This window comes from Castor canadensis, chromosome 16, assembly GCF_047511655.1.
Source record: "Castor canadensis chromosome 16, mCasCan1.hap1v2, whole genome shotgun sequence".
Classification (NCBI taxonomy): domain Eukaryota; kingdom Metazoa; phylum Chordata; class Mammalia; order Rodentia; family Castoridae; genus Castor; species Castor canadensis.
In genome coordinates, this window is record NC_133401.1 from 14013576 (window position 1) to 14040938 (window position 27363).

Sequence of the window (27363 nt, forward strand, 5' to 3'; positions counted from 1 at the left end):
TGAAGACCCAGGGTCTCCAAAAGAGGAGGTCAGGGAAGGCATCTCCCTAGGGTGCCCTGAGCGTGAGCAAGGATGTGAAGGCAGTGAGGTGCGAGCTGTGCAGACACCTTCAAAGAGGGCTGGACACAGAGGAAGAAACAAGTTAAGAGGCTCTGAAGGAATGGAGGTCATATTGTTGAACTGTACCCATAGGAGACACCCATGCACCACACAAATATCACAAACACACACACACACAAGCCTGGGGGTAAGGACACAGGATAGGGGTCCAGGGCTCTATCTTTCCATCTGATATAGAGGTCACGATATTGATGGATTTCTCTTCCTTCCTTCCTAGTCTCACTTTTAACCTTCTGGAACCTGCCCACCACTGCCCAACTCACTATTGAATCAGTGCCAGCCAATGCTGCAGAAGGCAGTGACGTTCTTCTACGTGTCCACAACTTGTCAGAGAACCTTCAAGCATATTACTGGTACAAAGGGGAAAGTGCAGTCGAGAGCCAGCTAATTGTCCTGTATGTGATAGCACCTCAACACACTTCGGCCAGGGTCTGTGTACAGCGGTAGAGAGACGATATACCCCAGTGGATCCCTGCTGTTCCGGAATGTCACCCAAAATGACATGGGATTCTACACCCTACGAACCTTAAATATAGATCTTCATGAAGAACTTGCATCTGTGCAGCTCTTCGTGTTCAGTGAGTGATTTTTTTGTGACCTCTGGGTGCTGGGTGAGGTTAATTCCACTTTAGATACACAGGTCTGCCTGGCCTGCACTGTGCCTACAACTTCTCTGTACTGTGTCCTCACATTGAGGTTTGAGTAAGACACACCAACTGGACACAACTTGAAAAGATGTCCATCCTTCATGTGACACACTGAGAGATATCAGATGGAGTAACTCAGCGCCCCAGGGCCTCTCCCCTGCGAGAGACCATAGGAGTCTGACAGGGGCCCTAAGGCCTCCCTAGATTTTCACAGAGAAGCTCTGCCCAGGGAAGCACCTGCCCTAGGCCCACATCTCAGGCTGCTAACTTCAGGTCACCCTGGGTTGCTTCTAGCCAGGGTAGTGATTTGGCCTCCTCTTTGGGCTGACAAGGAGCGGTGATTTCCTGCCTGTCTGAATCTCATAGCTCTGGAAACTGGTCACCAGCCAGTGCACTGCCATGAGGGCCACATCTAGGCAAGGGCATCTGGTCCTCTGTCCTGCAACTCAGTGTGACAGCACAAGTGGATAGGTGCCCCAGGCCATAAGCGAAATGCCCTGATGACTTGAGAGCTTCCACACGAAGGCCAGTGTCCCCAAGGGGAGGAACTGAGGACCAAAGATTCTCCTGGGAGGTCCTTGTTCCCCAGGGTCCCAGCCTAGGTTTTTCTCTCTTGGAGGCAAATAATAACAGATGTGTTGAAGTGGGTAGCTCTTCTAGGCCAAGTATTGTTCAGACTTTGACTAGACTGTGACTATGGGTATTTCAAGGTTAATTCACAGACAACTTACTAGCCAGATGCCATTTACCAGTGTCCCTTCCTATGGAAGGAAATGGAGGCACAGGAAACACAGTTGCTGAATAAGGGTCTCACAGAGCAATGGTGGCAGGTCAGAGGCCAAGGGTGTCTGTGTCTAGCTACAGCTGCCCCCTCTTCCCTGGAGGCCACATTCGGGGTCTGGGCCCAGAGAGGAGTGGGTGGCTTAGGTGCTTTCATCTCAGAGTTTTGCAGCTTGGAGGGAAGAGGAGACTGGGCTGGGGAGGGAGAGCAGATGGACAATTAGTCAGTTTTTACTCTGGACTAAATCAGCTGCCTCAATAGAATGTCAGGGCCTTTCTGCTCAGGCAGCCGAGACACTCCCTCCCTGGGTGGACTTGCAATGGTGTTTCCTGGCACTCTGGCTGTCTCTCCCCCTGGAAGGTAGAGAAGAGAACTTTGTTGTCTTACTCCCCACTGTGCCCTGCAACCAGGGGAAGCCCAAGGTATAGTCAACTCTCCACAGTCTTGTGATGCAGGAGGGAAGGAACGAACAGTGAGTGAGTGAATGGATGGATGGATGGATGGATGGTCTAGAACCTCTTCAGAGGTTAAACCTGCATGCAGAGTCCTAGAACTTTTTCTTTTTCTTTTTTTCCCTTTATTATTGTGCTGGGAAAATCTTAGCTTCCTTTTTTTGTTGTTTTTTTTTTTTTTTTGGTGGGACTGGAATTTGAACACAGGGTTCAAACTTGCAAAGCAGGCACTCTTCCACTTGAGCCACAATTCTAGTGCCCCTAGAAGTTTCTATCCACACCTCCCCTTATAACTCCTGGAGGCTGAGACCCTGGTTCCATCCTCTGAGCATTTGCTCCTAAGGCCACCCCTGAGCCACATCACAGGGTGACCCTGGAGCTGTTGGCTAGGAAGGGTCTCAGGGTTTTACTAGTTCAACTCAGAGACAATCAGGAGCTCTAGGTCCGTGGGGTCTTTGAAGTCACTGTAACCCAAACTGATCCCTGTCCTTGGTGTTTCTGCCTCCCTGTGTTCCTCTCCACCCTCACAATGCTCCCACTTCATTCCCAGCGGGACTGCCCCTGCTGCCCGGCTTGCCCTTCCTTACCTTCCCCGACTAATGCTGACCTTCCTGTTCCCTTCCTGCTAAACCCTGGGGCCAGGCCACCCTCCTGGGCACAGGAATCAGTTCAAGTAGCTGTCCCCTGTGCCTATCACAAGACAATGTCCCCCACTCTGCAGTAGCCTCCACTGGGTCCCTGACTAGCACTGCTTTCTTCCATGACGCTGATATGTGAAACAGCCCACAACCAAGACAAGCAACATCCCTGTCCACTCTCTGCACTGACTCAACCAGGGGGTCAGAGAGAGGACAGGACTGCACGCCCTAAAGCCCCAGCCTCCTCCACCCCTCTCACTCTGTCCACCCTGGTTCCACTGTGGCACTCAGGATCCTCCAGTGGTCCTGGGAGCTTCCCCAAGGGGCAGCTGGCCAGACGGTGCTGTCTGATGGTCTCACTGCATATCTCACACCCACCTGTGTCCCCTAGTGACACCATTGTCACAGGTGGGTGCTTTACAAGGGCCAGAAACACCACTCCCTTATCATTTCAATCAGACTCTGCGTCTTTTGGAAGAACTTGAAAAAACTGTATTTGTGATTCCTGTAGCCAAAAGAAATCGAGAAAACATTTCACACATCTGTTTGGGGTCCTTCTCCCTTTACCTGAGTCTCCATAGCAGCTGGGGACATAGACGTCTAAATTACTCACGTGATGTATAACACGATGAGTTTGGCATGATTCCTCCTTTTATATAATAGCGCATCTGAGACTTCTTCTCTGACCATTTTGTCCCCCAGGAGGACTTACATCACAATGTGACCTGCAGGACTTCAGAGCTCAGACTAAGACATTGCCATGCTCTGTACAGAAATGCTCCTTTCAAGAATTGGTCTTAGATCTGAACATTAACACAATTAATGCAATTTGCCCAGTGTCACAAATTCCCATCTCAGATGTGTCAGACACGCATGGCCACAAGAGCCTGAAGTGCAGCAAGTTCATTCTCCCTGCCTTCTGCCAGTCTGCTCTTCTGCACTTGAAAACCTCCACAAGCTTTGCAGGAGAGACACAGGGTCCTTATCTGTCCTCTGCAGAGGGAGCAGGGACACTAAAGCCTAAGGACAAGAAGGTAGTCCTGCTTTATGGTCTATCTGTCACTCTACCTCTTTCCTAGATCATTCTTGGAACATCGCTGTCTTTTTGGTTCCCTGGTTCATGCCAGTTACTATCAAATATCTGAGCAGAATTGTCCAATCTTGCAGCCACAACCTCTCCTCCTGGCCAATGCCATTTGCTCTTGGTCTGCTTGTGTGTGACAGCTACTGACACACCTGTGTGTGCCCAGGCCAGGCCTGGCTGTGTTGGCTTCTAGGAGTTTAAGCACAGGGAAGTCCATCAGGACCCTTCTCAATGACAGCCTTGAAAAGCAGAGTCTCAGAGGTCATCACCCAGGCTGAGTAGGGGAGGTCTGTCTAGTTGAAGGGACTGAGAGCCTAGTTGAAGGGACGGAGAGCCACAGGTACTGAGGCCAGAGAGGCAGCAGGTTAGTGAGGTTCAGGAAAGCACCAACGGGCTCTAACTCTAGGTCCTGGGCCTGTCCTTGACTAAAGGCTTCAGCTAAGTTGTCATGTGAGAAAGTCTGTGCTTTGCCACATAAGGTGGCCCCATGGACTTGGCTCCATGTGCTCAGGTCCTCAGGCACTTGCTGTGAGACGCACTCCTGCCTGGCTTTTTAAGATCTCAGGTTAGTTGGGAAGAGAGAGAGGGTGATGATGGAGGGAGGCCTCTGCAGGGATCACAGGTACCACACAGAACCATCTTCTCTCTGAAATCTGCACAGCCGAGTTACCCAAACCCTTCGTCACAAGCACCAACTCCAGCCCCATGGAGGGCAAGGACTCTGTAGTATTAACGTGTGAGCCTGAGACTCCAGACACAACCTACCTGTGGTGGATAAATGGTCACAGAGTTCCAGACAGGGACAGGCTGGAGCTGTCCAAGGACAACAGGACTCTCACTTCACTCAGAGTCACAAGGAATGACACTGGAAACTATGAGTGTGGAACCTGGAACCCAGTGAGCACCAAATGAAGTGACCCTGTCACCCTCTGTGAGTAACTCTATTCCCCCATGACCCTGGCTGCCAGCTCCAATATACAGGGCCAGAGACAAGGCCACTCAGTCCCTCTGAGGTCCAAGTACATACACAGTTCCTCATCCTTGGGCGCCACACAGGCCATGATATCCTGCCCCTGGCCCATCCAGGCAGCCCACATTTGTCTAAGGATGGGTGAAGAGGATGTACCTGTCTGGAGAGGCTGGGGTCACCTCCTGTGATGGAGGAACAGGACATGTCTCAGACTCAGCATCAGTGAACAGAGGGGGCAGCTGGGATGTTTTAGTGTGTGCTGTGCTGAGGATGGAACCCAGGGCGCACTGCCTGTTGTGCAAGTGCTCTGTCACTGAGCTACATTACTAGCCCTGGTTGGGATTTAATTTTTTGTTGGCAGTACTGGGGCCTGAACTGAGGGCCTACACCTCGAGACACTCCACCAGCCCTATTTTTGATGTGTTTTGTTGAGATAGGGTCTCAAGAACTGTTTGCCTGGGATGTCTTTGAACCGTGATCCTCCTGATCTCTGCCTCCTGAGAGCTAGGATTATAGGAGTGAGCCAGAGGCACCCGGCCTGTTTGGGACTTTTTAAAAACAAGGTTGTGCCATCACTTAGGGGGTATACTTTGACTTTCTGTAAAGCAGGACCTTCCCTCTGTGGACATCACGTGTGGCTTCTTTCCATTTCTTCCAGATGGCCCAGACACCCCCATCACATCCCCTCCAGAATCACATTTCCGTCCAGGGGACAACCTCAGGCTATTTTGCCACACAGCCTCTAACTCACCTGTAAGGTATTCCTGGCTTTTCAATGGGAGGCCCCAGTCATCCACACAAGAGCTCTTTATCCCCAATGTCATTGCAAATAATGCCGGATCCTACACCTGCCTCGTCCACAACTCTGCCACTGGTGTCAGTAGGACCACAGTCAAGAATATTGTAAATGGATCACTGCAACATAAGCACCAAGTTCTGGGGTGGTGCCATGTGTTTTCTGGAAGAGCAGAGAGAAGCTCACCCCAGCCAGTGCGCACAGACCCGGGCAAATCTCAGTCTTCCCCCGAACCTCCAGCTCCATCCCTGAGTCTCCCTATCATCTTGCTCCTCTCATTTTAATAGTTGACCTGGGGTTTCAGACTGAAATAGTGAGGAGGGGGATCTTCCAGCCCCACAGAGGCCCTAGATCAGGCTTGCCACCACCTTTGAGGAGAGTGGAAGGGTCTATAAGGTCAAGTAGCTTCCATCTGTCACTAACCCATCCCTTTCCATCAACTGTTTCCTTTTATCTTCTTCTTCATCTACAACTCATACCCAATCTAAGAACATGCTCAGACTGCTTTTACCCAAATAAAAAGAGGAAACCCCATCAGGTGGGGACGAGCTGCACAGAGCTCTCTGCTCCTGTCCCACCTGGTGACGGGCTGTGCTCTGACCATGTGAGGTGGGTCGGGTTGGGTTGGGGTGGAGAGGATCCCTAAGAGGCTTGTGGGGAATCTGGTTAAATTGTGAGACCAATCAGTGCCAGAGCTTCCCTGGCTCAGTTGTAGTAATTTGAGGAAACTGAGTCTCAGGACTAATACCTCTGAGCTGTTCCTGACTCTATAAGGCTGCAGACACCAGCATGGGTGATACTCTCGCTTAGAGTCAGGGAGCTTCACCCTGCAGTCCGTGTGTGCAAGGGAAGGCAGTGCCGAGGTGAATATTGATAGAAGGTGGGATGAGCAGCTGTTGTCAGCACTGGGTCCACCTCTCTAGAAATTTTATACACCGTGAAATACTTTTGGTAGGCCGGAAGCCTACTTCCTTGTTAATGAAGAAATTTTTTTATTAGGCCGGTAAAAGCTCGTAAAGTCATGATGACTGGATTGGGCTCTCCTCATTCCCTAACAAATTGTTTTACCGGAAGCTCTTGCAATCACTATTCCATGTTATCCTTCCCTGACCCAGAGACGGGGCTCATAATCCCCTTCCCCAATGTACAAGAGATGGGAGCCAAATCTTTTACAGAGCATCACCAAAAACACGTGTTGAAAAAGGAATCAAAGATGGCACCCAGTGGAAAGTGAATAGGTGCTCAGGGCTCTGCCCTCATGAATGGAGCCCTGCTGCTGACCCAAAAGTGGGCCAGTTAGCGAGCGTGTAGGTTCATCGAGAAGGGATGAGGGCCTCCCCTTCCTACCTCTCTTTCACACAAGCTTTCGTCACGGGATGCCTTCCCAATCTATGTTGCAGCAAGAGGCCCTCAGGAGATGCAGCCCTTGATCTCAGACTTCCCATCCTCCAGAACTGTAAACCAAAAAGCTGTTCTTAATAAATTGTCTGGTCACATGACATTGGATTAGCAGCACAGAATGAACTCAGACCATCACAAAAGTTTTAAAAAGAGAAGACGCGTGAACACGTGAGGAAAAATTCCCCTTAATGAGGATGTGGGACCCATGGACTGAGAAGAGATTTCCCATATGAATCCTACAGAGTCATCTAAGGGACCATTCTGGGGTCACCTTACGTGATCTGGGGTCAGAGGGAGGTGCATTCCTCCTTACAGATCATCACCTACACAAAGACACCCAACCTTGCAAAGAGTATGGCCATCTAGGGGTCACCTTACACAGCTCACTGTGGCACCTAGAACTGGAGGAATGTCTGAGAAAGGAGCCAGGCCCTGGCCCCACTCAACCCCTGAGCCTCAGTTTCCTCATCTGTGAAATTATAACACAAAGCCTGGCTCTTCAAGTTGTTGTGGGGACATTTATTAGACCAATGGCATTAAAGTCCTCATCACAGGGCCTGCAGGGTCAAGACTCAGGCAATGTGATCGCTGGTAACACTTCCATGAACTTGGTGTTAGCTGGTGAGTCAGGCAGACCTGGGTGAGCATGTTACTGTATCACTGACCAGTGGGTGACCTGGGTTGTTTATTTACACACATGGTGTCAGATCCTAATCTGCACAATGGAGTGACATCTGCTGCTTCTCACAGAACAGAAGGATGAGATGAGATGTAGGGAAAGTAACTTCCACTGGGCTGACCCATGGAGGCCTCTGACAGCAGGGAGTCACCACTATCTTCATTATCATCACTGCTAAGCCTGGTGCTGACCAGTTAGGACCTGTCCTCCAGGACTGTCATAGGAGGGAGAATAGGAAGCAGAGGAAGAGACACTAACAGGAACGTGATAGAGCATGGTACAGGTCGCAGGAGGGGGAATGTGAGAGTTAGAGCAAGTTCAGGTTTCAATAGGAAATAAAGCAATGTTGACATCCGCACAGTTGGAGATGACAACACAATAAAACATTCTCAGACTGTTAGTGACACAAATTTTCTGGTCCTTTTTCTACAAGTTTCCTTGTGGCTCTTCTGGACACAGTTCTTCCCTTTTCTCTTCTCTCTTCAGCAGCAGGAAAGGCTTCAGGCCTCTCTGTGGGAGCCGTCACAGCCATTGTGACCAGAGTTGTGCTCGGTGTGGTCCTAATGGCCACAGTGTCCTGTTTCCTGCTCCTCAGAAGGACTGGCAGGTATTAAGGGCTCTCCCCACTTGACCCCACCTGGGGTTGACCAGGGTGGAGACCTCGGGTTCTGGACCTGGCTCCTGTCCCCCAACCTCCCATGGAAGCTTTCCCCTGTTCCACCAGCTCCTCCTCACCAAGTGTTGACCCCAGGCTGCTCCTCCACTCTTCCTCCTCCGTAAATGGCACAATCAGGAACCCAGCCCGGGCTCTGTCCTGATCCCTCACACAGCAAACCTGCAGCACTGCTTGGGGAGTGCTTGTTCAACCACCACCCAGGGAGGTGTCACAACCCAGGATCTGAGGGGTGGCCATGGTCGAGGTGATGCAGGGAGAGTGGAGGAGCCTGGACAGGCTGGGTGCCATCAGCTCCCCCCACAGCTGCTGTACAGCCCAGGGCTCCTGATAGGTGAGATGGGGAATGCCAGGGTGTAGGCACAGCAGCAGGTCCTGAATGTCCTGTGTACTGCCAAGGCAGATGGAGGGAGAAGACAAAGCCACTGTTACATTGCAGCACCACCTGGCCTGAAGGTCAGGGAGAATCCTGATGCACGTGGCTCCCCCAGGGTCCTGTCCACACAGCTGCCCCTCTCTCCCTCCCAGGCCTGGACCCTTCCACTAAGTCAACCCCTCAGGTTGCCTACTTTCCTGGGCCCTCAGTTCCTTTCCTGGGTCTCTGGGTCAGTGTGTACTGGGTTTGCATCTGCCTGAGGGACTTTCTGCTTAGGCCCAGGACAGAAATGGATTCTGAAGGTTTTTCTCAGTTGTCCTCTCCAGGGTCCCTTGCTCTTACCACAGAAGTGATGGAAAGAAGAGGTGTCCACAGCACACTTAAAATGGGGTCCCCTCCCCGTCCCCTGTCTGCACCCAAGCCTGTGACCTCTCCTGTCCCCTCATTAACAAACCTGAGCTTTTCTAGGGCCCCCATCATCAGAGAGCACTGGCACCCAGCATCTACTCCAGGTAAGTGACCCTTGACCCCACGTGTGACTAAACCCCCAAACTATCCACCCTGGCAGTCACCTTTGGGGGTCTTAATCTTCCCTTGAGCTTCACAGAGATCTCAGAAAACAGTAGGGACAGTGGACCCAAAACTCCAGGTCAGCACAGACCCCTGGGATCCAGTCATGGTTACCTTCCCACCCTCAGTTGGTCACTTGGTGCTAAAACCTTGGAGAGTGTCTCCCTGAAAATGCTGTGAGATCAGAGGACCTCCCACAAGTTTCCTATAGGAAGGGCCCATACCTCCTCACACCCTCCTGCTAACTCCTGAATGTGCCCTTAGGTCAAGGACCCTTGGACAGCTCCACTTCTATGGTAAGCCTGTCCCATGCCCCTTCACAAAGGGGTCCCCAACTTTGCAGGCTAAGGGTGGGTTCAATTTTCTCCACTTCAGTACAGGCCCATTTTCCCACATATCAGGACAGTGTTAGCCCAGCCATGGCAAGTACTGAGCCTTTCTACAGAGTCAGGATCACACTCGCCCAGTCTTGACCCCATCCCGGGTGTCTCAGACCATCAGAGAGTACTGCTGGAGACCAGCAGGTGCAGTGTGGGCTCTGGGAGCACCAAACCCTGGGACAAGAAGTGTGCTGGGTGGGCACAGCTAGGACTTGAGGAGGAGTCATCTGGGTTGGAGGATGGTGTGTAGGAGCTAGAGTTGTTCACTCCTGAGGGGAAATGGGGAAGTAGAAACAGGGAAGTAAGCTCTGCCTGTCAGAGAACCTTCCAGGCTTTGCCTGGCACTTGCTCACTGCAGCCTTAGCTTGGGTGGTTCTCCTTCTCTTTCCCCTGCCATCTGTTCCCTCTCCCCCCTTTAGGCCCCTCTCCCTGGTTCAAATACAGCTGTTCCCATCTACCAGATGAGTGTGGGAGACCAATGTTCTGATCCCACTGGCCAAAGGAGACCCAGGATCTCCCACACCCCATACCTGGCTAAACTTTGAGATTCAGGAGTCAGAGTAAAAAGTGGATGAGGTGGTGGTGAGCAAAGGATGAAGGCCTGGGGACTGGACTCCTGAGTCAGGTCAATGCAGATAGCAATCTGGGTGGGACTGGGCTTTGGAGACCTGGACTCTCATGTGAGGGGGACACATGACTCAGAGGCCTCTTTATTCATTTTACAGGACTTACTAAAACGTGACATGGACATTTATGATCAGATCAACCGCAAAGGACATGTGACTTCTTAGTTTTCTCTAGAAACTTCTGCTTATTGATCAGGGAGAGATCTCCCTAGAACCTCAAACTCTGTCTTGTTGGTCAGAGATGGTCCCTGAGCCCCAAGGAGAGTGTGACTTGGGGAGGAAGGATTTATCCTGAGTTTCTTGGGACCCAGACAGGCTGACCAAGGCTCTTGATGGGACAGACCAAGGTCACCTGTGCTATATAGACAGGGGAGATTCTAGGGAGTGTGAATGGAGCCACAAGTGTGACCTGGAAAGCAGCTGAAATAAAGAAACCCTTTCCTTCACTGGTTCTTTCTGTTCTCATGGGAACATCTCTGAGTAGAAATTCACCTGAAATTCCAGTCATCTCTCTCCTGTGTCACACCATATAAATGTCATCTCTCCATTGTTACCACAAGCTCTGTATTCCTATGATACAGGAGCTGGGAGGTAGGAGCCAGGGTTAAAGCCAGGGTCCCTGCACAAGGAGGGGTGAGATTCCCAAGAGCCCTGCAGGCTGCAGAGGACTCAGAGGTCCCCACCATCCAGAAAATCACCTAGTGTCTCCTGTATTAGAAATGAGGATCTAGGGAGTCTTGAAAGGACTCTGTTCTGTGTACCAAACCTCTCACGGCCATTTTGTCATCTTTTCACTGAGTGGCACTTCTCTGTATCAGCCCTTCAATTACGTCCACCGCACCCTCCAGCTCCTCTGAGGGAGGCAGAAGCACAAGGCACCCCAACACATTTCCACTACTGAGTGGCGCTCAGCTGTTAGGAGCTGAAGAACAGTGAGATCACAGTTCACCAGCCCTTCCTGGTCATCAGCACCATGGACAGTGTCTCAGGGCCACTGGTTCCCCAGGCTGTGCAGCAGGGAGGAGGCAGTGAGAAGGCAATGGGGTGGGGTGGGGGGGAGACAGAGAGAGGGAGAGAGAGAGAGGAGGGAAAGAAGGAGAGAGGGAGTGAGGGAATTTTTCCAAAGCGATTGTCCCCTTCTCATCAAGGGACCTTAGGGTCATTACCACCTCTGTGCCTGTCACACTACTGCACCCCTGAGTGTGGCAGTGGGGAGGCTGGGAGCAAGCTCTAACTCACGGTGAGTGTTTTTGTCCCTGAGAGTGAGGGCTGGGCGTGTGGCTCAGTGGCAGTGTGCTTGTCTACCAAAGGCAACGCCCTTTTCAGCCATCAGGAGAACCATATCAATCAACCAATCAGTCAGTCAATCAATCCTTTGTGAGTCTGGATAACATTTTCCCCTAAAACTGTTGGAATCTTCTCCTGATTATCTTCTTGCCTCTGTGCCTGACCTTTCAATCAGCACATCACCCAGTGTGGAGACCCCCTGAGAACAGCATATAGTTCCAGGACACCAGCTCTGTCCCTGGGAAAGAGAGCCAACTGAACCCCTAAATTGCTCTGCCAGCTCCTCAAGGCCTACCTTGTCACTCCATCTTCCTCATTCCCAACTCATCCCATCCACAGAGTAATTCTGCTCCTACAGACCCAGCCCTGACTTCCAGGGACTCAGGCCCAGTCCATCCCATGTCCCTGAAGGTCTCACACTCACACCCCCAAGTCACCCTGTGTCAGGATCACTGTGTGCTCAGGGAGCCTCTCTTCCTTGCATGGGTGCAGCTCCCACCTCACATCTCACATCTGAGCAGTACCAGGGTCATCTCTTCTCTGTCCTGGCACCCACTCTTCCTGTTTGGGGCCTCTCTCATCATCTACTCTGGACACAGCCCAGCTCCTGACAGGCCCCAGATCTATGCTGATCCTCCACAAGGAGAAGCACTCAGGGAGTAATGGGCACTAGAACATTCCACCATCAAAAACGTGTACTGCTGTGAGCCTGTGATCTTCCCTGTCATCCTGGCTACTTGGGAGGCTGAGATCAGGAGGGTCATGGTGGAGGCCAGCCATGGCAAATAGTTTGTGAGACTTCCATTTCCAAGTAACCAGAGCAAAATGGACTGGAGGTGGGGTACAAGCTAGAGAACATGCTTGGAAGTGTGAAACACTGGGCTTACACCACAGTCCTACCGAGAAGAGGGGGGGGAGAGAGAGAGAGAGAGAGAGAGAGAGAGAGAGAGAGAGAGAGAGAGAGAGAGAGAAACAGAAGAAAGAAAGAAAGAAAATATTCTCCTGAGTCCTCCCCTTCTTATGCCTCTGACAGTGACAGACATAAACACAGCTCTTCTCACCATCCAGCCCCAAGGTCAACCCCAGACCAAGTTCCTCCCCAGTTCCGCTGCAGCCGGTCAACGTCCTTGCTGCTCTTTCTCCAGAAAGGCACGTTCCAGCCTCTGTTGAAGTAGCCTCTCTCCCAGGCCCGAAGCTCCAATTTAGCCATCTGCCTGCCTCATGGTCAGATACCTGAGCCACCCCTCCCTCAGATGCTAATGACTTCCCACCTGCTGCACCCACCCTGCCTAGTCACACCTGTGCCCTGGTCCCAAGATTCCCCTGAGCATGTGCAGGTATGGTGCTCACAGAGGTGATGGCTCATGGCCATGGCCAGATTTAAAGGGAATGAAAAGAAACTTGGGGTGGAATAAACAAGCAGCAGATCATGTCCAGCCTCCTTCTTCACTGCTCAACTGGACTGTGCATGGCTATCAGACAAGGAGATGAAAAGAAACCTCACGACGTCCAGTGAACATTTCCTTCTCATCGCCTCTTTTACCTGTGGGCAACACCAGACCCACATGGCTACCCAGATGTAAGGCTCCACCATGGGTAGGTGAACAAACCTCAAATACCATCACTTGTAATTCACAAACACTCCACCCTCTGCAATGACGGCGTCCATTGCCACCAAATGTGGGTAGCGCCACTCTCCCTCACAGTCAGGGAAGTGGAAACACATCCCTCATGCCTTCATCTCAGGAGGTGAAAATAAACAAAATAAATATCAGGATATCTCAGAAGATGGAAGAGCTCCCTGCTGCAGGGCAAGAGGACTCTGGTTTCGTGTAACTCCAGAGCAGTTCCTGTGCTTCTGAGGAGGGGGGGTTGTGAGGTGTGACAGGTGTCTCTGATATGAAGCTTGGTCCTCTGCTAAGGGAGTCCCCGATGGGGTCAGAGAGGATCCACATGGTCCCTGACACAGTAAGGACCAGACGCCCTGGGAATGGAGGGGATGGAGAGGATGGAGAAGCCCCAGAGCAGGAGGAGGAGGCTGAGAACCCCACACCAGCCCTGGTTTCAGGACTGAGAAGTCTGAGGTCATTGTTGTTGGGGAGGCATGGATTACATGAGGACACAGGGACACTAATCCTCCCTCTAATCCTACACGTGCTTCAGTCCAGAACAAGGGCTGGGAACATAGTGCTGGATCCCCAGTACTGCAGACACAGTTTGGTCTGGCACCGACCTCGGACCTCAGTTTGATGACATCCTCTTGGCACGTCAGAGAATAGTTTGGTGGTGGTCTGTTGAGAATTCCAGATGGAAGCTGATGCATCACTACCATTACATGGAAATTTGAAGTGGGATCAAATCCTTACCCAACTCGGCTGTCTGCAGTTTCCTTACTGTCCACCAGGGGGCAACAGCTTCCCCAGCATGGAGCCTCCCAAAGGGCTACTGACCTCTGTCTAGCAATGCCTGACCAGCCCCAGTCAGGACTCACCCCCAACCCCTGTTCTCCAGCCTCCTCCTATGGCCTCTGCAAGCTTCATTCTGATGCTGTCACTCTGCAGGCAGCTCCTGTCCCTTCTACCCTTTCTCCTTCTCAGGGAAATGTCCACTTGTCTTTAGATGTCAATCAAAAAGGTCCTTAGGCAGGGAGCTCTCTTTGATCCCCAGACCTGCACAGGCTTTGGAGCCCCCACACTGTCCCTCCTACCCCTCTTTCAGTCTAATTAACTCCCTCCTTCAGACTTCTTCTCATGATGGGGTTTGGGAACTGAAACCTAAACCAAAAAGGGGAAGAGGACTGAGAGGGGAGGGGACACACAGTTATACTGAAGACAACTTGACCGCCAGCCCCATGTGACCCTGGGAAGAGCTCTTGCCCTGGGTGGAGGCTCAGCTCAGAGGGAGACAGGAGAGCAGAGCTGAGACCCAAAGCAGTCCTGCTTGGGAGCAGGTCTGGACCAGAAGCTGTGCTGCACAGAGGGAGGACGGAGCAGGCAGCAGACATCATGGAGACCCCATCAGCCCCTCCCAGAAGAATGGGTTACACCTGGCAGGGGCTCCTGCTCTCAGGTGAGGGAATGATTCTTTGTGTGTGAGCAGGAAGAGGGGAGCACAGAGACTGCATGAGGTCTCCTGGGAAGATAAGATCATGAGAGGGGACAATGGGCTTCTCTTTTGAGCCTGAGGGAAGAAGACACAAAGAGTGACACTGGCTCAGCCAAAGGAAGGAGGAAAATCCATTCCAAGATGATCATCAGGCCCACTGTATTTTGAAATTTAATGTGAAAAACTAAGCCAGGGTGTCTCACCAAAAAAAATAAGTGCTACATTAAACATGTCCTAGTTTCCAACTGCCAAATTGATACACCCCTGTTCCTGAGGCCCTGGGAACGCTAGTTCCTCACCCACAGGAACCTGAGCCTGTTCCAGGCACTGGGCTGCAACAAAGATCAGAGCAGGCCCTGTCCTCACACAGCTCTCCATCTAGTGGCAGGAGCACAGCGCAGCAAGGACACCCAGAAGGTGAGGTCAGGGAGTGACAAGAGCCACAGGGACAGAGCAGGGAGAGGTGAGAAAGTGAAGGTCAAGGGTCTCCAAAAGATGGGGGTCAGGGAAGGCATCTCCCAGGGTGCATGAGTGTGAGCAGGAATGTGAGGGCATTGAAGGGTGAGCCATGCAGACACCTGGGAAGGGTGCTTCACACAGAGGAAGTGACAAGGTTAGGGGCATTGAAGGAATGGAGGTCACGCTGCTGACGTGTACCCTAGAAGACACTCATGCTCCACACACACACAGCAAGCACACGTACTGGGGGAGAGACACCTGATAAGGGCCCAGTACAGAGGTCCATCCAATATGGAGGTCACAGTATTGATGGATTTCTCTCTCTTCCCTCCTAGTCTCACTTTTATCCTTCTGGAACCTGCTCACCACTGCCCAACTCACCATTGAATCAGTGCCAGCCAATGCTGCAGAAGGCAGTGACGGTCTTCTACGTGTCCACAATTCTCCAGAGAACCTTCAAGGTTATTACTGGTACAAAGGGGAAAGTGCCATGGACAACCAGCAAATTGCACTGTATGTGATAGCCACTCAAGAAACTAGGCCAGGGTCTGTGTACAGCGGTAGAGAGATGATATACCACAATGGATCCCTGCTACTCCAGAATGTCACTCAGAAGGACACAGGATTCTATACCCTACCCACCATAACTGGGCATCTTCAAATTGAAGAAGCATCTGTGCAGCTCTTCGTGTTCAGTGAGTGATTTTTGTGACCTCTGGGTGCTGGGTGAGGTTAATTCCACTTTAGATACACAGGTCTGCCTGGCCTGCACTGTGCCTACCTCCTCTCTGTACTGTGTCCTCACATTGAGGTTTGAGTAGACACACCAACTGGACAAAACTTGAAAAGATGTCCATCCTTCATGTGACACACCGAGAGATATCAGATGGAGTAACTCAGCGCCCCAGGGCCTCTCCCCTGTGAAAGACCATAGGAGTCTGACAGGGACCCTAAGACCTCCCTGGATTTTCACAGACAGCTTTGCATGGGAAGCCCCTGCCCCAGGCCCACATCTCAGGCTGCTGACTTCAGTCACACTGTTTTCCTTCTGACCAAGGTTGTCATTTGGCCTCCTCTTTGGGCTGACAAGGAGCAGTGATTTCCCGCCTGTCTGAATCTCATAGCTCTGGAAACTGGTCACCAGCCAGTGCACTGCCCTGAGGGCCACATCTAGGCAAGGGCATCTGGTCCTCTGTCCTGCAACTCAGTGTGACAGCACAAGTGGACAGGTGCCCCAGGCCATTAGCCAAATGCCTTGATGACTTGAGAGCCTCCACAAGAAGGCCAGTGTCCCCAAGGGGAGGAACTGAGGACAGGTCCTTGTCCCCCAGGGGCTTAGCTTAGGTTTTTCTCTCTTGGAGATGTGTTGACCTGGGTAGTTCTTCTAGGCCAAATATTGTCCAGACTTTGACTAGACTGTGACTATGGGTATTTCAAAGTTAACTCACAGACAACTTACTAGCCAGAAACCATTTACCATGTGTCCTATGGAAGGGAAACTGAGGCACAAAAAATACAGTTGCAGAATGAGGGTCTCACAGACCAATGGTGGCAGGTCAGAGGCCCAGGGTGTCTGTGTCCAGCTACAGCCACCCCCTCCTCCCTGGAGGCCTCATTAGGGGTCTGGTCCAGGGAGGAGCGGGTGGCTCAGGTGCTTTCAGCTCAGAGTTTAGAGGCTTTGAGGAAGCGGAGAGTCTGGGCTAGGGAGGGAGAGCTGATGGACAATTAGTCAGTTTTTACTCTGGAACTAAATTACCTTCCTCAACAGAATGTCAGGGTCTTTCTGCTCAGGCAGCCGAGACACTCCCTCCCTGGGTGGACTTGCAGTGGTGTTTCCGGGTGCTCTGGCTGTCACTCCCCCTGGAGGGCAGAGAAGAGAACTTCATTGTCTCACTCCCCACTGTGCCCTGCAACCAGGGGAAGCCCAAGGTGTAGGGATGAATGAACAGTGAGTGAGTGAACAGATGGATGGTCTAGAACCTCTTCAGAGGTTAAACCTGCATGCAGAATCCTAGGACTTTTTCTTTCCTTTTTTCTTTTATTATTGTGCTGGGAAAAACCTTAGCTTCTTTTTTTTTCTTTGGTGGGACTGGGATTTGAACAAGGGCTTCAGGCTTGAAAGCAGGCACTCTACCACTTGAGCCACACTTCTAGTCCTCCTAGAAGTTTCTATCCACACCTCCCTTTATAACTCCTGGAGGTTGAGACCCTGGTTCCATCCTCTGAGCATTTGCTCCTAAGGTCACTCCTGGAGCCACATCACAGGGTGACCCTGGAGCTGTTGGCTGGGAAGGGTCTCAGGGTTTCACTAGTTCAATTCAGAGACAGCCAGGAGCTCTAGGTCTGTGGGGTCTTTGAAGTCACTGTAACCCAAACTGATCCCTGTCCTTGGTGTTTCTGCCTCCCTGTGTTCCTCTCCACCCTCACAATGCTCCCACTTCATTCCCAGCGGGACTGCCCCTGCTGCCCGGCTTGCCCTTCCTTACCTTCCCCGACTAATGCTGACCTTCCTGTTCCCTTCCTGCTAAACCCTGGGGCCAGGCCACCCTCCTGGGCACAGGAATCAGTTCAAGTAGCTGTCCCCTGTGCCTATCACAAGACAATGTCCCCCACTCTGCAGTAGCCTCCACTGGGTCCCTGACTAGCACTGCTTTCTTCCATGACGCTGATATGTGAAACAGCCCACAACCAAGACAAGCAACATCCCTGTCCACTCTCTGCACTGACTCAACCAGGGGGTCAGAGAGAGGACAGGACTGCACGCCCTAAAGCCCCAGCCTCCTCCACCCCTCTCACTCTGTCCACCCTGGTTCCACTGTGGCACTCAGGATCCTCCAGTGGTCCTGGGAGCTTCCCCAAGGGGCAGCTGGCCAGACGGTGCCGTCTGATGGGCTCACTGAATATCTCACACCCACCTGTGTCACCTAGTGACACCATTGTCACAGGTGGTCATTTACAAGGGCCAGAAGCACCACCCACTGATCATTTCAATCAGACTCTGCCTCATTTGGAAGAACCTGAAAAAACTATTTGTGATTCCTGTAGCCAAAAGAAATCGAGAAAACATTTCACACATCTGTGTTGGGTTCCTCCCCACCTTTACCTGAGCCTCCATAGCAACTGGGGACATAGACGTCTAAATTACTCACGTGATGACACGATGAGTATAACACGATGAGTTTGGCATGATTCCTCCTTTTATATAATAGGACACCTCACACTTCACCTCTGACCCTCGGTCCTCAGGAGACTCACATCACAATGTGACCTGCAGGACTTCAGAGCTCAGACTAAGACATTGCCATGCTCTACAGAAATAGTCCCTTCAAGAATTGGTTTTAGATCTGGATATTAACACAATTATTACAATTTTCCCAGTGTCACTAATTCCCATCTCAGATGTGTCAGACACGCATGGCCACAAGAGCCTGAAGTGCAGCAAGTTCATTCTCCCTGCCTTCTGCCAGTCTGCTCTTCTGCACTTGAAAACCTCCACAAGCTTTGCAGGAGAGACACAGGGTCCTTATCTGTCCTCTGCAGAGGGAGTAGGGACACTAAAGCCTAAGGACAAGAAGGTAGTTTGAGTCTGAGGCCTGACTGTCACACTCACGCTTTTCCAGATCATTCTTTGGAATTATTTTTTTAGGGTGCTTGACTCATGACAATCACCACCAAATAATTGAGTGAAATTGTTCAATTTTGCAGCCCCAACCTTCCCACAAAGCCAAATGCTCCATGTCTGCTAAAACACTTGGTCCTCAGGTCAGGCCACATTGGCTTCTCAGAGTTTAATCACATTGGGAAGTCCATCGGGACCCTTCTCTAGGACAGCCCTGAAAAAGGAGAGTCTCAGAGGACACAACCCTGGCTGAGCAGGGGAGGTCTGTGCAGATGAAAGGACTAGAACCACAAGGAGGCAGCGGGTCCGTGAGGACCAGGAATAATACCCGGGGGCTATGACTCCAGGTCCTGGGCCTGTTCATGGCCAAGGCCTCTGCTAAGTTCACATGTGAGAATCTGTTTTTCTCCACGTAAATTCACATGGTCCCATGTTCTCAGAGTGCTGAGCTCCTCAGGCATCTTCTGCCTGGTTCTTTAAGAATTAAGATTTGTTGGGAAGAGAGAGAGCGTGACTCTAAAGGAGAGAGGCCTCTGCAGGGATCACAGGTACCACACAGAACCATCTTCTCTCTGATATCTGCACAGCCGAGTTACCTAAACCCTTCATCACAAGCACCAACTCCAGCCCCGTGGAGGGAAAGGACTCTGTAGCATTAATGTGTGAGCCTGAGACTCCAGACACAACCTACCTGTGGTGGATAAATGGTCACAGAGTTGCAGACAGTGACAGCCTGGAGCTGTCAAAGGACAACAGGACCCTCACTTTACTCAGAGTCACAAGGAATGACACTGGAAACTATGAGTGTGGAACCAGGAACCCAGTGAGCGCCAACCGAAGTGACCCTGTCACCCTGAATGTCCTCTGTGAGTAACTCTATTCCTCCATGGCCCTGGCTGCCAGCCCCAATACACAGGGTCAGAGTCAAGTCCTCAGTCCCTCTCAGGTCCCAGTACACAGTCCCTCATCCTTGGGCACCAGGCAGGCCATGATAACTTGTCCCAGCCCCATCCAGGCAGCCCACATTTGTCTAAGGACGGGAAAAGGGGCTGACCTGTCTGGAGAGGCTGGGGTCACCTCCAGTGATGGAGGAACAGAACATGGCTCAGACTTAGCATCAGTGAACAGAGGGGGCAGCTGGGATGTTTTAGTGTGTGCTGTGCTGAGGATGGAACCCAGGGCGCACTGCCTGTTATGCAAGTGCTCTGTCACTGAGCTACATTACTAGCTTTGGTTGGGATTTAATTTTTTGTTGGCAGTACTGGGGCCTGAACTGAGGGCCTACACCTAGAGACACTCCACCAGCCCTATTTTTGATGTGTTTTGTTAACATAGGGGCTCACGAACTCTTTGCCCAAACTGGCTTCGAACCGTGATCCTCCTGATCTCTGCCTCCTGAGAGCTAGGATTACAGGTGTGAGCCAGAGGCACCGGCATGGTTCAGACTTTCTAAAAACAAGTTTGTGACATCACTCAGGGCTATACTTTTGGCTTTCTAAAAAGCAGGATATTCCCTGTGTTGACATTTCATGTGACTTCTTTCCATTTCTTCCAGATGGCCCAGACACCCCCATCACATCCCCTCCAGAATCACATTTCCGTCCAGGGGACAGCCTCAGGCTATTTTGCCACACAGCCTCTAACCCAGCTGCACAGTATTCCTGGCTTTTCAATGGGAGGCCCCAGTCATCCACACAAGAGCTCTTTATCCCCAATGTCACCGCAAATAATGCCGGATCCTACACCTGCCTCGTCCACAACTCTGCCACTGGTGTCAGTAGGACCACAGTCAAGAATATTCTAGTTCTTGTCAAGTGGATCCCTGGAACATGAGTGCCAAGCTCTGGGGTGGTGCCTGGATTTTCTGGAGGAAAATATTAGGTATTATTAGGCCATTAATACCTGTTAAAGTCGTGATGACTGGATTGGGCTCTCCTCGCTCCCTAACAAACTGTTTTACCAGAAGCTCTTGCAATCACTATTCCATGTTATCCTTCCCTGACCCAGAGATGGGGCTCATAATCCCCTTCCCCAACTTACAGAGCAGCATGTACAAGAGATGGGAGCCTAATCTTTTACAGAGCATCCCCAAAAACATGTGCTGAAAATAGAATTCCCAACACAACAGGGATCAAAGATGGCACCCAATGGAAGGTGAATACGTGCTGAAGGCTCTGCCCTCATGAATGGAGCCCTGCTGCTGACCCAGGAGTGGGCCAGTTAGCAAGGATATAGATTCATCATGAAGGGATGAGGTTCTCCCCTTCCCTCCTCTCTCTCACACAAGCTCTCCTCGTGGGAAGTCTTCCAAATCTGTGATCTGGGAAGAGGCCCTCAGGAGATGCAGCCCCTTGATCTCGGACTTTCCAACCTTCACAACTGTGAGCAAAAAAAAAAAAAAAAAGCAACAAAATACAAAGAAATTGTTCTTAATAAATTATCCGGTCACATGACATTCTGTTATAGCAGCACAGAATGAACTCAGACCATCACAAAAGTTCTAGTGGAGAAGACATGTGAACACATGAGGAAAAATTCCCCCTGATGAGGATGTGGGACCCATGGACTGAGAAGAGATTTCCCATATGAATCCTACAGAGTCATCTAAGGGACCATTCTGTGGTCACTCTGGGTGATCTGGGGTCAGATGGGGTGCATTCCTCCTTATGGATCATCACCTACACAAAGACACCCAACCTTGCAAAGAGTACGGCCATCTAAGGGTCACCTTACACATTTCACTGTGGAACCTAGAACTGGAGGAATGTCTGAGAAAGGAGCCAGGCCCTGGCCCCACTCAATCCCTGAGCCTCAGTTTCCTCATCTGTGAAATTATAACACAAAGCCTGGCTCTTCAAGTTGTTGTGGGGACATTTATTAGACCAATGGCATTAAAGTCCTTATCACAGGGCCTGCAGGGTCACGGCTCAGGCAGTGCTATCGCTGGTAACACTTCCATGAACTTGGTGTTAGCTGGTGAGTCAGGCAGACCTGGGTGAGCATGTTACTGTATCACTGACCAGCGGGTGACCTGGGTTGTTTATTTACACACATGGTGTCAGATCCTAATCTGCACAATGGAGTGACATCTGCTGCCTCTCACAGGCCGGAAGGATGAGATGAGATGTAGGAAAAGTGACTTGCACTGGACTGACCCATGGAGGGCCCCAGAGATCAGGGAGTCACCACTATTTTCATCATCGTCACTCCTAATCCTGGTGCTGACCAGTTAGGACCTGTCCTCCAGGACTGTCATAGGAGGGAGAATAGGAAGCAGAGGAAGAGACACTAACAGGAACGTGACAGAGTGTGGTACAGGTTACAGGAGGTGGAATGTGAGAGTTAGAGCAAGTTCAGGTTTTGACGTAGGAAATGAAGCAATGAGGACAGTCGCACAGTTGGAGGACATGGAGATGACAACACAAAAGACTCTCGAACCTTAAGTGACACAAATTTTCTGGTCCCTTTCCTGCAAAGTTCCTTGTGGCTCTTCTTCTGGACACAGTTCTTCCCTTTTCTCTTCTCTCTTCAGCAGCAGGAAAAGCTTCAGGCCTCTCTGTGGGGGCCATCGCAGCCATTGTGACCGGAGTTGTGGTCGGTGTGATTCTGGTGGCCACAGTGACCTGTTTCCTGCTCCTCAGAAGGACTGGCAGGTATTGAGGGCTCTCCCCACCTGTCCCCACCTGTGGCTGACCAGGGTGGAGACTTCGGGTTCTGGACCTGGCTCCTGTCCCCCAACTTCCCATGGAAGCTTTCCCCTGTTCCACCAGCTCCTCCTCACCAAGCGCTGACCCCAGGCTGCTCCTCCACTGCTTCCTCCTCCATAAATGGCACAATCAGGAACCCAGCCCGGGCTCTGTCCTAGTCCCTCACACAGCAAACCTGCAGCACTGCCTGGGAGTGCTTGCTCAGCACACACTCTTCCCTGTGTATTTCTCCCACCACCCAGGGAGGTGTCACAACCCAGGATCTGAGGGGTGGTCATGGTCGAGGTGATGCAGGGAGAGTGGAGGAGCCTGGACAGGCTGGGTGGGTTCAGCTCCCCCCACGGCTGCTGTGCTGCCCAGGACTCCTGATAGGTGAGATGGGACTGCCAGGGTGTAGGCACAGCAGCAGGTCCTGAATGTCCTGTGTACTGCCAAGGCAGATGGAGGGAGAAGACAAAGCCACTGTTACATTGCAGCCCACCTGGCCTGAAGGTCAGGGAGAATCCTGATGCACGTGGCTCCCCCAGGGTCCTGTCCACACAGCTGGCCCTCTCTCCCTCCCAGGCCTGGACCCTTCCACTAAGTCAACCCCTCAGGTTGCCTACTTTTTGGGCCCTCAGTCCATTTCCTGGGTCCCTGGGTCAGTGTGTACTGGGTCTGCATCTGCCTGAGGGACTTTCTGCTGAGGCCCAGGACAGAAATTGATTCTGAAGGTTTTGCTCAGTTGCCCTCTCCAGGGTCCCTTGCTCTTACCACAGAAGTGATGGAAAGAAGAGGTGTCCACAGCACACTTAAAATGGGGTCCCCTCCTCGTCCCCTGTCTGCACCCAAGTCTGTGACCTCTCCCTGTCCCCTCATTAACAAACCTGAGCTTTTCTAGGGCCCCCATCATCAGAGAGCGCTGGCCCCCTGCATCCACTCCGGGTAAGTGACCCTTGAACCCATGTGTGACTGGAGCCCCAAAACTATCCACCCTGACAGTCACCCTTTGGGGGTCTGACCCTTCCCTGGGGTTTCACAGAGATCTCAGAAAACACTAAGGAGAATGGACCCCAAACCCCAGGTCAACACAGACCCATGGATCCAGTCATGGTTACCTCCTCAGCCTCAGTGGTCAGTTGGCACTAAAACCTTGGAGAGTGTCTCCCTGAAAATGCTGTGAGATCAGAGGACCTCCCACAAGTTTCCTATAGGAAGGGCCCATACCTCCTCACACCCTCCTGCTAACTCCTGACTGTGCCCTTAGGTCAAGGACCCTTGGACAGCTCCACTTCCATGGTAAGCCTGTCCCTCCCCCTTCACAAAGGGGTCCCCAGCTGTGCAGGCTATGGTGGGTACAATTTCCCCCACTTCAGTACAGGCCCATTTTCCCACGCATCAGGACAGTGTTAGCCCAGCCATGGCAAGTACTGAGCCTTTCTACAGGGTCAGGATCACCCTCGCCCAGTCTTGACCCCATCCCGGGTGTCCCTGACCATCAGAAAGAACCACTGGAGACCAGCAGGTGCAGCGTGGGCTCTGGGAGCATCAAACACTGGGACAAGAAGTGTGCTGAGTGGGCACAGCTAGGACTTGAGGAGGAGTCATCTGGGTTGGAGGATGGTGTGTAGGAGCTAGAATTGTTCACTCCAGAGGTGAAATGGGGAAGTAGAAACAGGGAAGTAAGCTCTGCCTGTCAGAGACCAGAACCTTCGATCTTTGCCTGGACCTTGCTCACTGCAGCCTCAGCTTGGGTGGTTCTCCTTCCCTTTCCCCTGCCATCTGTTCCCTCTTCCCCCTTTAGGCCCCTCTTCCTGGTTCAAATACAGCTGTTCCCATCTACCAGGTGAGTGTGGGAGACCAATGTTCTCATCCCAGTGGCTAAAGGAGACCCAGGATCTCCCACACCCCATACCTGGCTGAACTTTGAGATTCAGGTGTCTGCAGTAAAAAGGGGATGAGGTGGTGGTGAGCAAAGGATGAAGGCCTGGGGACTGGACTCCTGAGTCAGGCCAGTGCAGATAGCAATCTGGGTGGGACTGGGCTTTGGAGACCTGGACTCTCATGTGAGGGGGACACTTGACTCAGAGGCCTCTTTATTCATTTTACTGGACTTACTAAAACGTGACATGGACATTTATGATCAGATCAACCACAAAGGACATGTGACTTCTTAGTTTCCTCTAGAAACTTCTGCTTATTGATCAGGGAGAGATCTCCCTAGAACCTCAAACTCTGTCTTGTTGGTCAGAGATGGTCCCTGAGCCCCAAGGAGACTGGGACTTGGGGAGGAAGGATTTATCCTGAGTTTCTTGGGACCCAGACAGGCTGACCAAGGCTCTTGATGGGACAGACCAAGGTCACCTGTGCTATATAGACAGGGGAGATTCTAGGGAGTGTGAATGGAGCCACAAGTGTGACCTGGAAAGCAGCTGAACTAAAGAAACCCTTTCCTTCACTGGTTTTTTTCTGTTCTCATGGGAACATCTCTGAGTAGAAATTCACCTGAAATACTAGTGATCTCTCTCCTGTGTCACACCGTATAAATGTCATCTCTCCATTGTTACCATAAGCTCTGTATTCCTATGATACAGGAGCTGGGAGGTAGGAGCCAGGGTTAAAGCCGGGGTCCCTGAACAAGGAGGGGTGGGATTCCAAAAGCCCTGCAGGCTGCAGAGCATTTAGGGGTCCCCACTGTCAGAGACTCAGGGTGGCCTCTCCTGGCCACCGAGTGTCTCCTGTACTAGAAATGAGGATCTAGGGAGCCTTGAAAGGACTCTGTTCTGTGTACCAAAACTCTCACGGCCATTTTGTCATATTTTCACTGAGTGACACTTCTCTGTATCAGCCTTTCAATTACGTCCACCGCACCCTCCAGCTCCTCTGAGGGAGGCAGAAGCACAAGGCACCCCAACACATTTTCAACTTCTGAGTGGCGCTAAGCTGTTAGGAGCTGAAGAACAGTGAGATCACAGTTCACCTGCCCTTCCTGGTCATCAGCACCATGGACAGTGTCTCAGGGCCACTGGTTCCCCAGGCTGTGCAGCAGGGAGGAGGCAGTGAGAAAGCAGGGGAGACAGGTTTGGGAAAGATGGAGTGAGGAAGTTTTTGCAGAGCCACTCACTAATTTCTGTATTGTTCACCCTTGCACTTCCCATCCACCTGCCTCAAGATCAAATCCCAAAGCTACCTGCTCCCTCAGGTGCCTATGACTCCCCACTTGCCTCACCCCATCCTGCCCTAGTCCCACCTCTGTCTCCTGGTCCCCAAGCATATCCAGGGATGGTGCTCACATAGGTGATGGCTCACGGCCATGGCCATATTTAAAGGGAATGAAAAGAAACTTGGGGTTGAATAAACAAGTGGGAGAATCCTGTTTATTCTCTTTATTCTTAAAGCTGTGACAATTGCCTGATATGCAGTATCACAACAACAACAGCAAAGCCCAGAAATCAACATGTCCACCTGGCTATGTTTATCTGCAGGTAAGGGGACAGAGGGTATCCTCACAGACAAGCTGCTGCTTTCTTTCCTGTGCTGTGGCCCCTGTTTTAACTTGAAGCCAGGATCTTGGTGTCCTGATGCCCTGCTGTGCTCTGATTCATCCTCACCCCTGCTGCCCCTCCTCAACTCTCCTGCCTCCCCGTCTCATTGTAAAGAAAAGACCTTGTGATTGCTCACAGTTCATCAGCTGGATAAACCACAGAACCTTCCAGTTTCCTGATCCTTTTGTAATCTGTTGAGTGTCTTTTCCCATGTCACATGTTCACAGAGTCTGGGGAAGAGGTTGTGGACATCCTTGAAGCGCCTTGTTCTGTGTACTGCACCTCTCAGAACATTTAGTCATCTTTTGCTGAGCTACTCTTCTTGGTATCAGCTTTGCAATGATGTCCACCGCACCCTCCAGCTCCTCTGAGGGAGGCAGCGGCACACAGCACCCCAACACTTTACCTTCTTAGTGGTGCTCAGCTGTTAGAAGCTAAAGAACAGAGAGATCACAGTTTACCTGCCCGTCCTGGTCATCAGCACCATGGACAGTGCCTGAGGCCCACTGGTTCCCAGGCTCTGCAGCAACAAGGAGGCCATAAGAAGCCGGGGGTGGGGGATGGGAAAGAGGGAGCTAGGGACCTTGGGGTCATTGCCATGTTTACCACCTCTTGTACCTGTCACATTACTGCACCACTCAGTGTGGTGCAAGCTCTAACTCACAGTGAGTGTTTTTGTCCCTGAGAGCAAGGGCTGGGCGTGTGGCTCAGTGGCAGTGTGCTTGTCTACCAAAGGCAACGCCCTTTTCAGCCATCAGGAGAACCATATCAATCAATCAACCAATCAGTCAGTCAATCCTTTGTGTTTCAAGTCAATATTTTTCTAAAAATGTTGGAATCTTTTCCTGATTAACTTCTTGCTTGAGTGCCTGACCTTTCAATCAGCACATCACCCAGCGTGGAGACCCCCTGAGAACAGCATCTCCTTCCAGGGCACCAGCTATGTCCTTGGGAGAGAAGCCAGCTGAGCCCCTGGACTGCTCTGCCAGCTCCTCAAAGCCTACCTTGTCACTGCCATCTTCCTCATTCCCAACTCATCCCATCCACAGAGTAACTCTGCTCCTACAGACCCAGCCCTGTTCTTCTAGAGACTCATGTCCAGTCCATCCAGTGTCCCTGAAGGTCTCACACTCACCCCCAGGTCACCCTGTGTCAGGGTCACTGTGTGCTGAGGGAACTTCCCTTCCTTGAGTGGGTACAGCTCCCATCTCCCATCTCCCATCTGAGCAGTACCAGGGTCATCTCTACTCTGTCTTGGCACCCACTCTTCCTGTTTGGGGCCTCCCTCATCATCTACTCTGGACACAGCCCAGCTCCTGACAGGCCCCAGATCTGTGCTGATCCTCCACAAGGAGAAGCACTCAGAGAGTAACAGACACTAGCACATCCACCATCAAGAACGTCTACTGCTGTGAGCCTGTGGTCTTCCTTGTCATCCTGGCTACTTGGGAGGCTGAGATCAGGAGGGT

General features: G+C 51.6%; 1 protein-coding gene across 1 annotated transcript in view; it reads left to right on the forward strand.

Moving 5' to 3' along the window:
* Positions 1–27363, forward strand: part of LOC109688527 (cell adhesion molecule CEACAM5-like) — a 72900-nt gene that overhangs the window by 3512 nt on the left and 42025 nt on the right. Inside the window, 13 exon segments of the mRNA XM_074057345.1 lie at positions 338–543; positions 545–698; positions 4384–4653; positions 5351–5762; positions 14374–14549; positions 15380–15739; positions 20219–20466; positions 21582–21639; positions 22196–22316; positions 23251–23294; positions 23617–23648; positions 23852–23972; positions 24154–24195. Of these exon segments, the coding sequence (XP_073913446.1) occupies positions 338–543; positions 545–698; positions 4384–4653; positions 5351–5762; positions 14374–14549; positions 15380–15739; positions 20219–20466; positions 21582–21639; positions 22196–22316; positions 23251–23294; positions 23617–23648; positions 23852–23972; positions 24154–24195 (2244 nt within the window).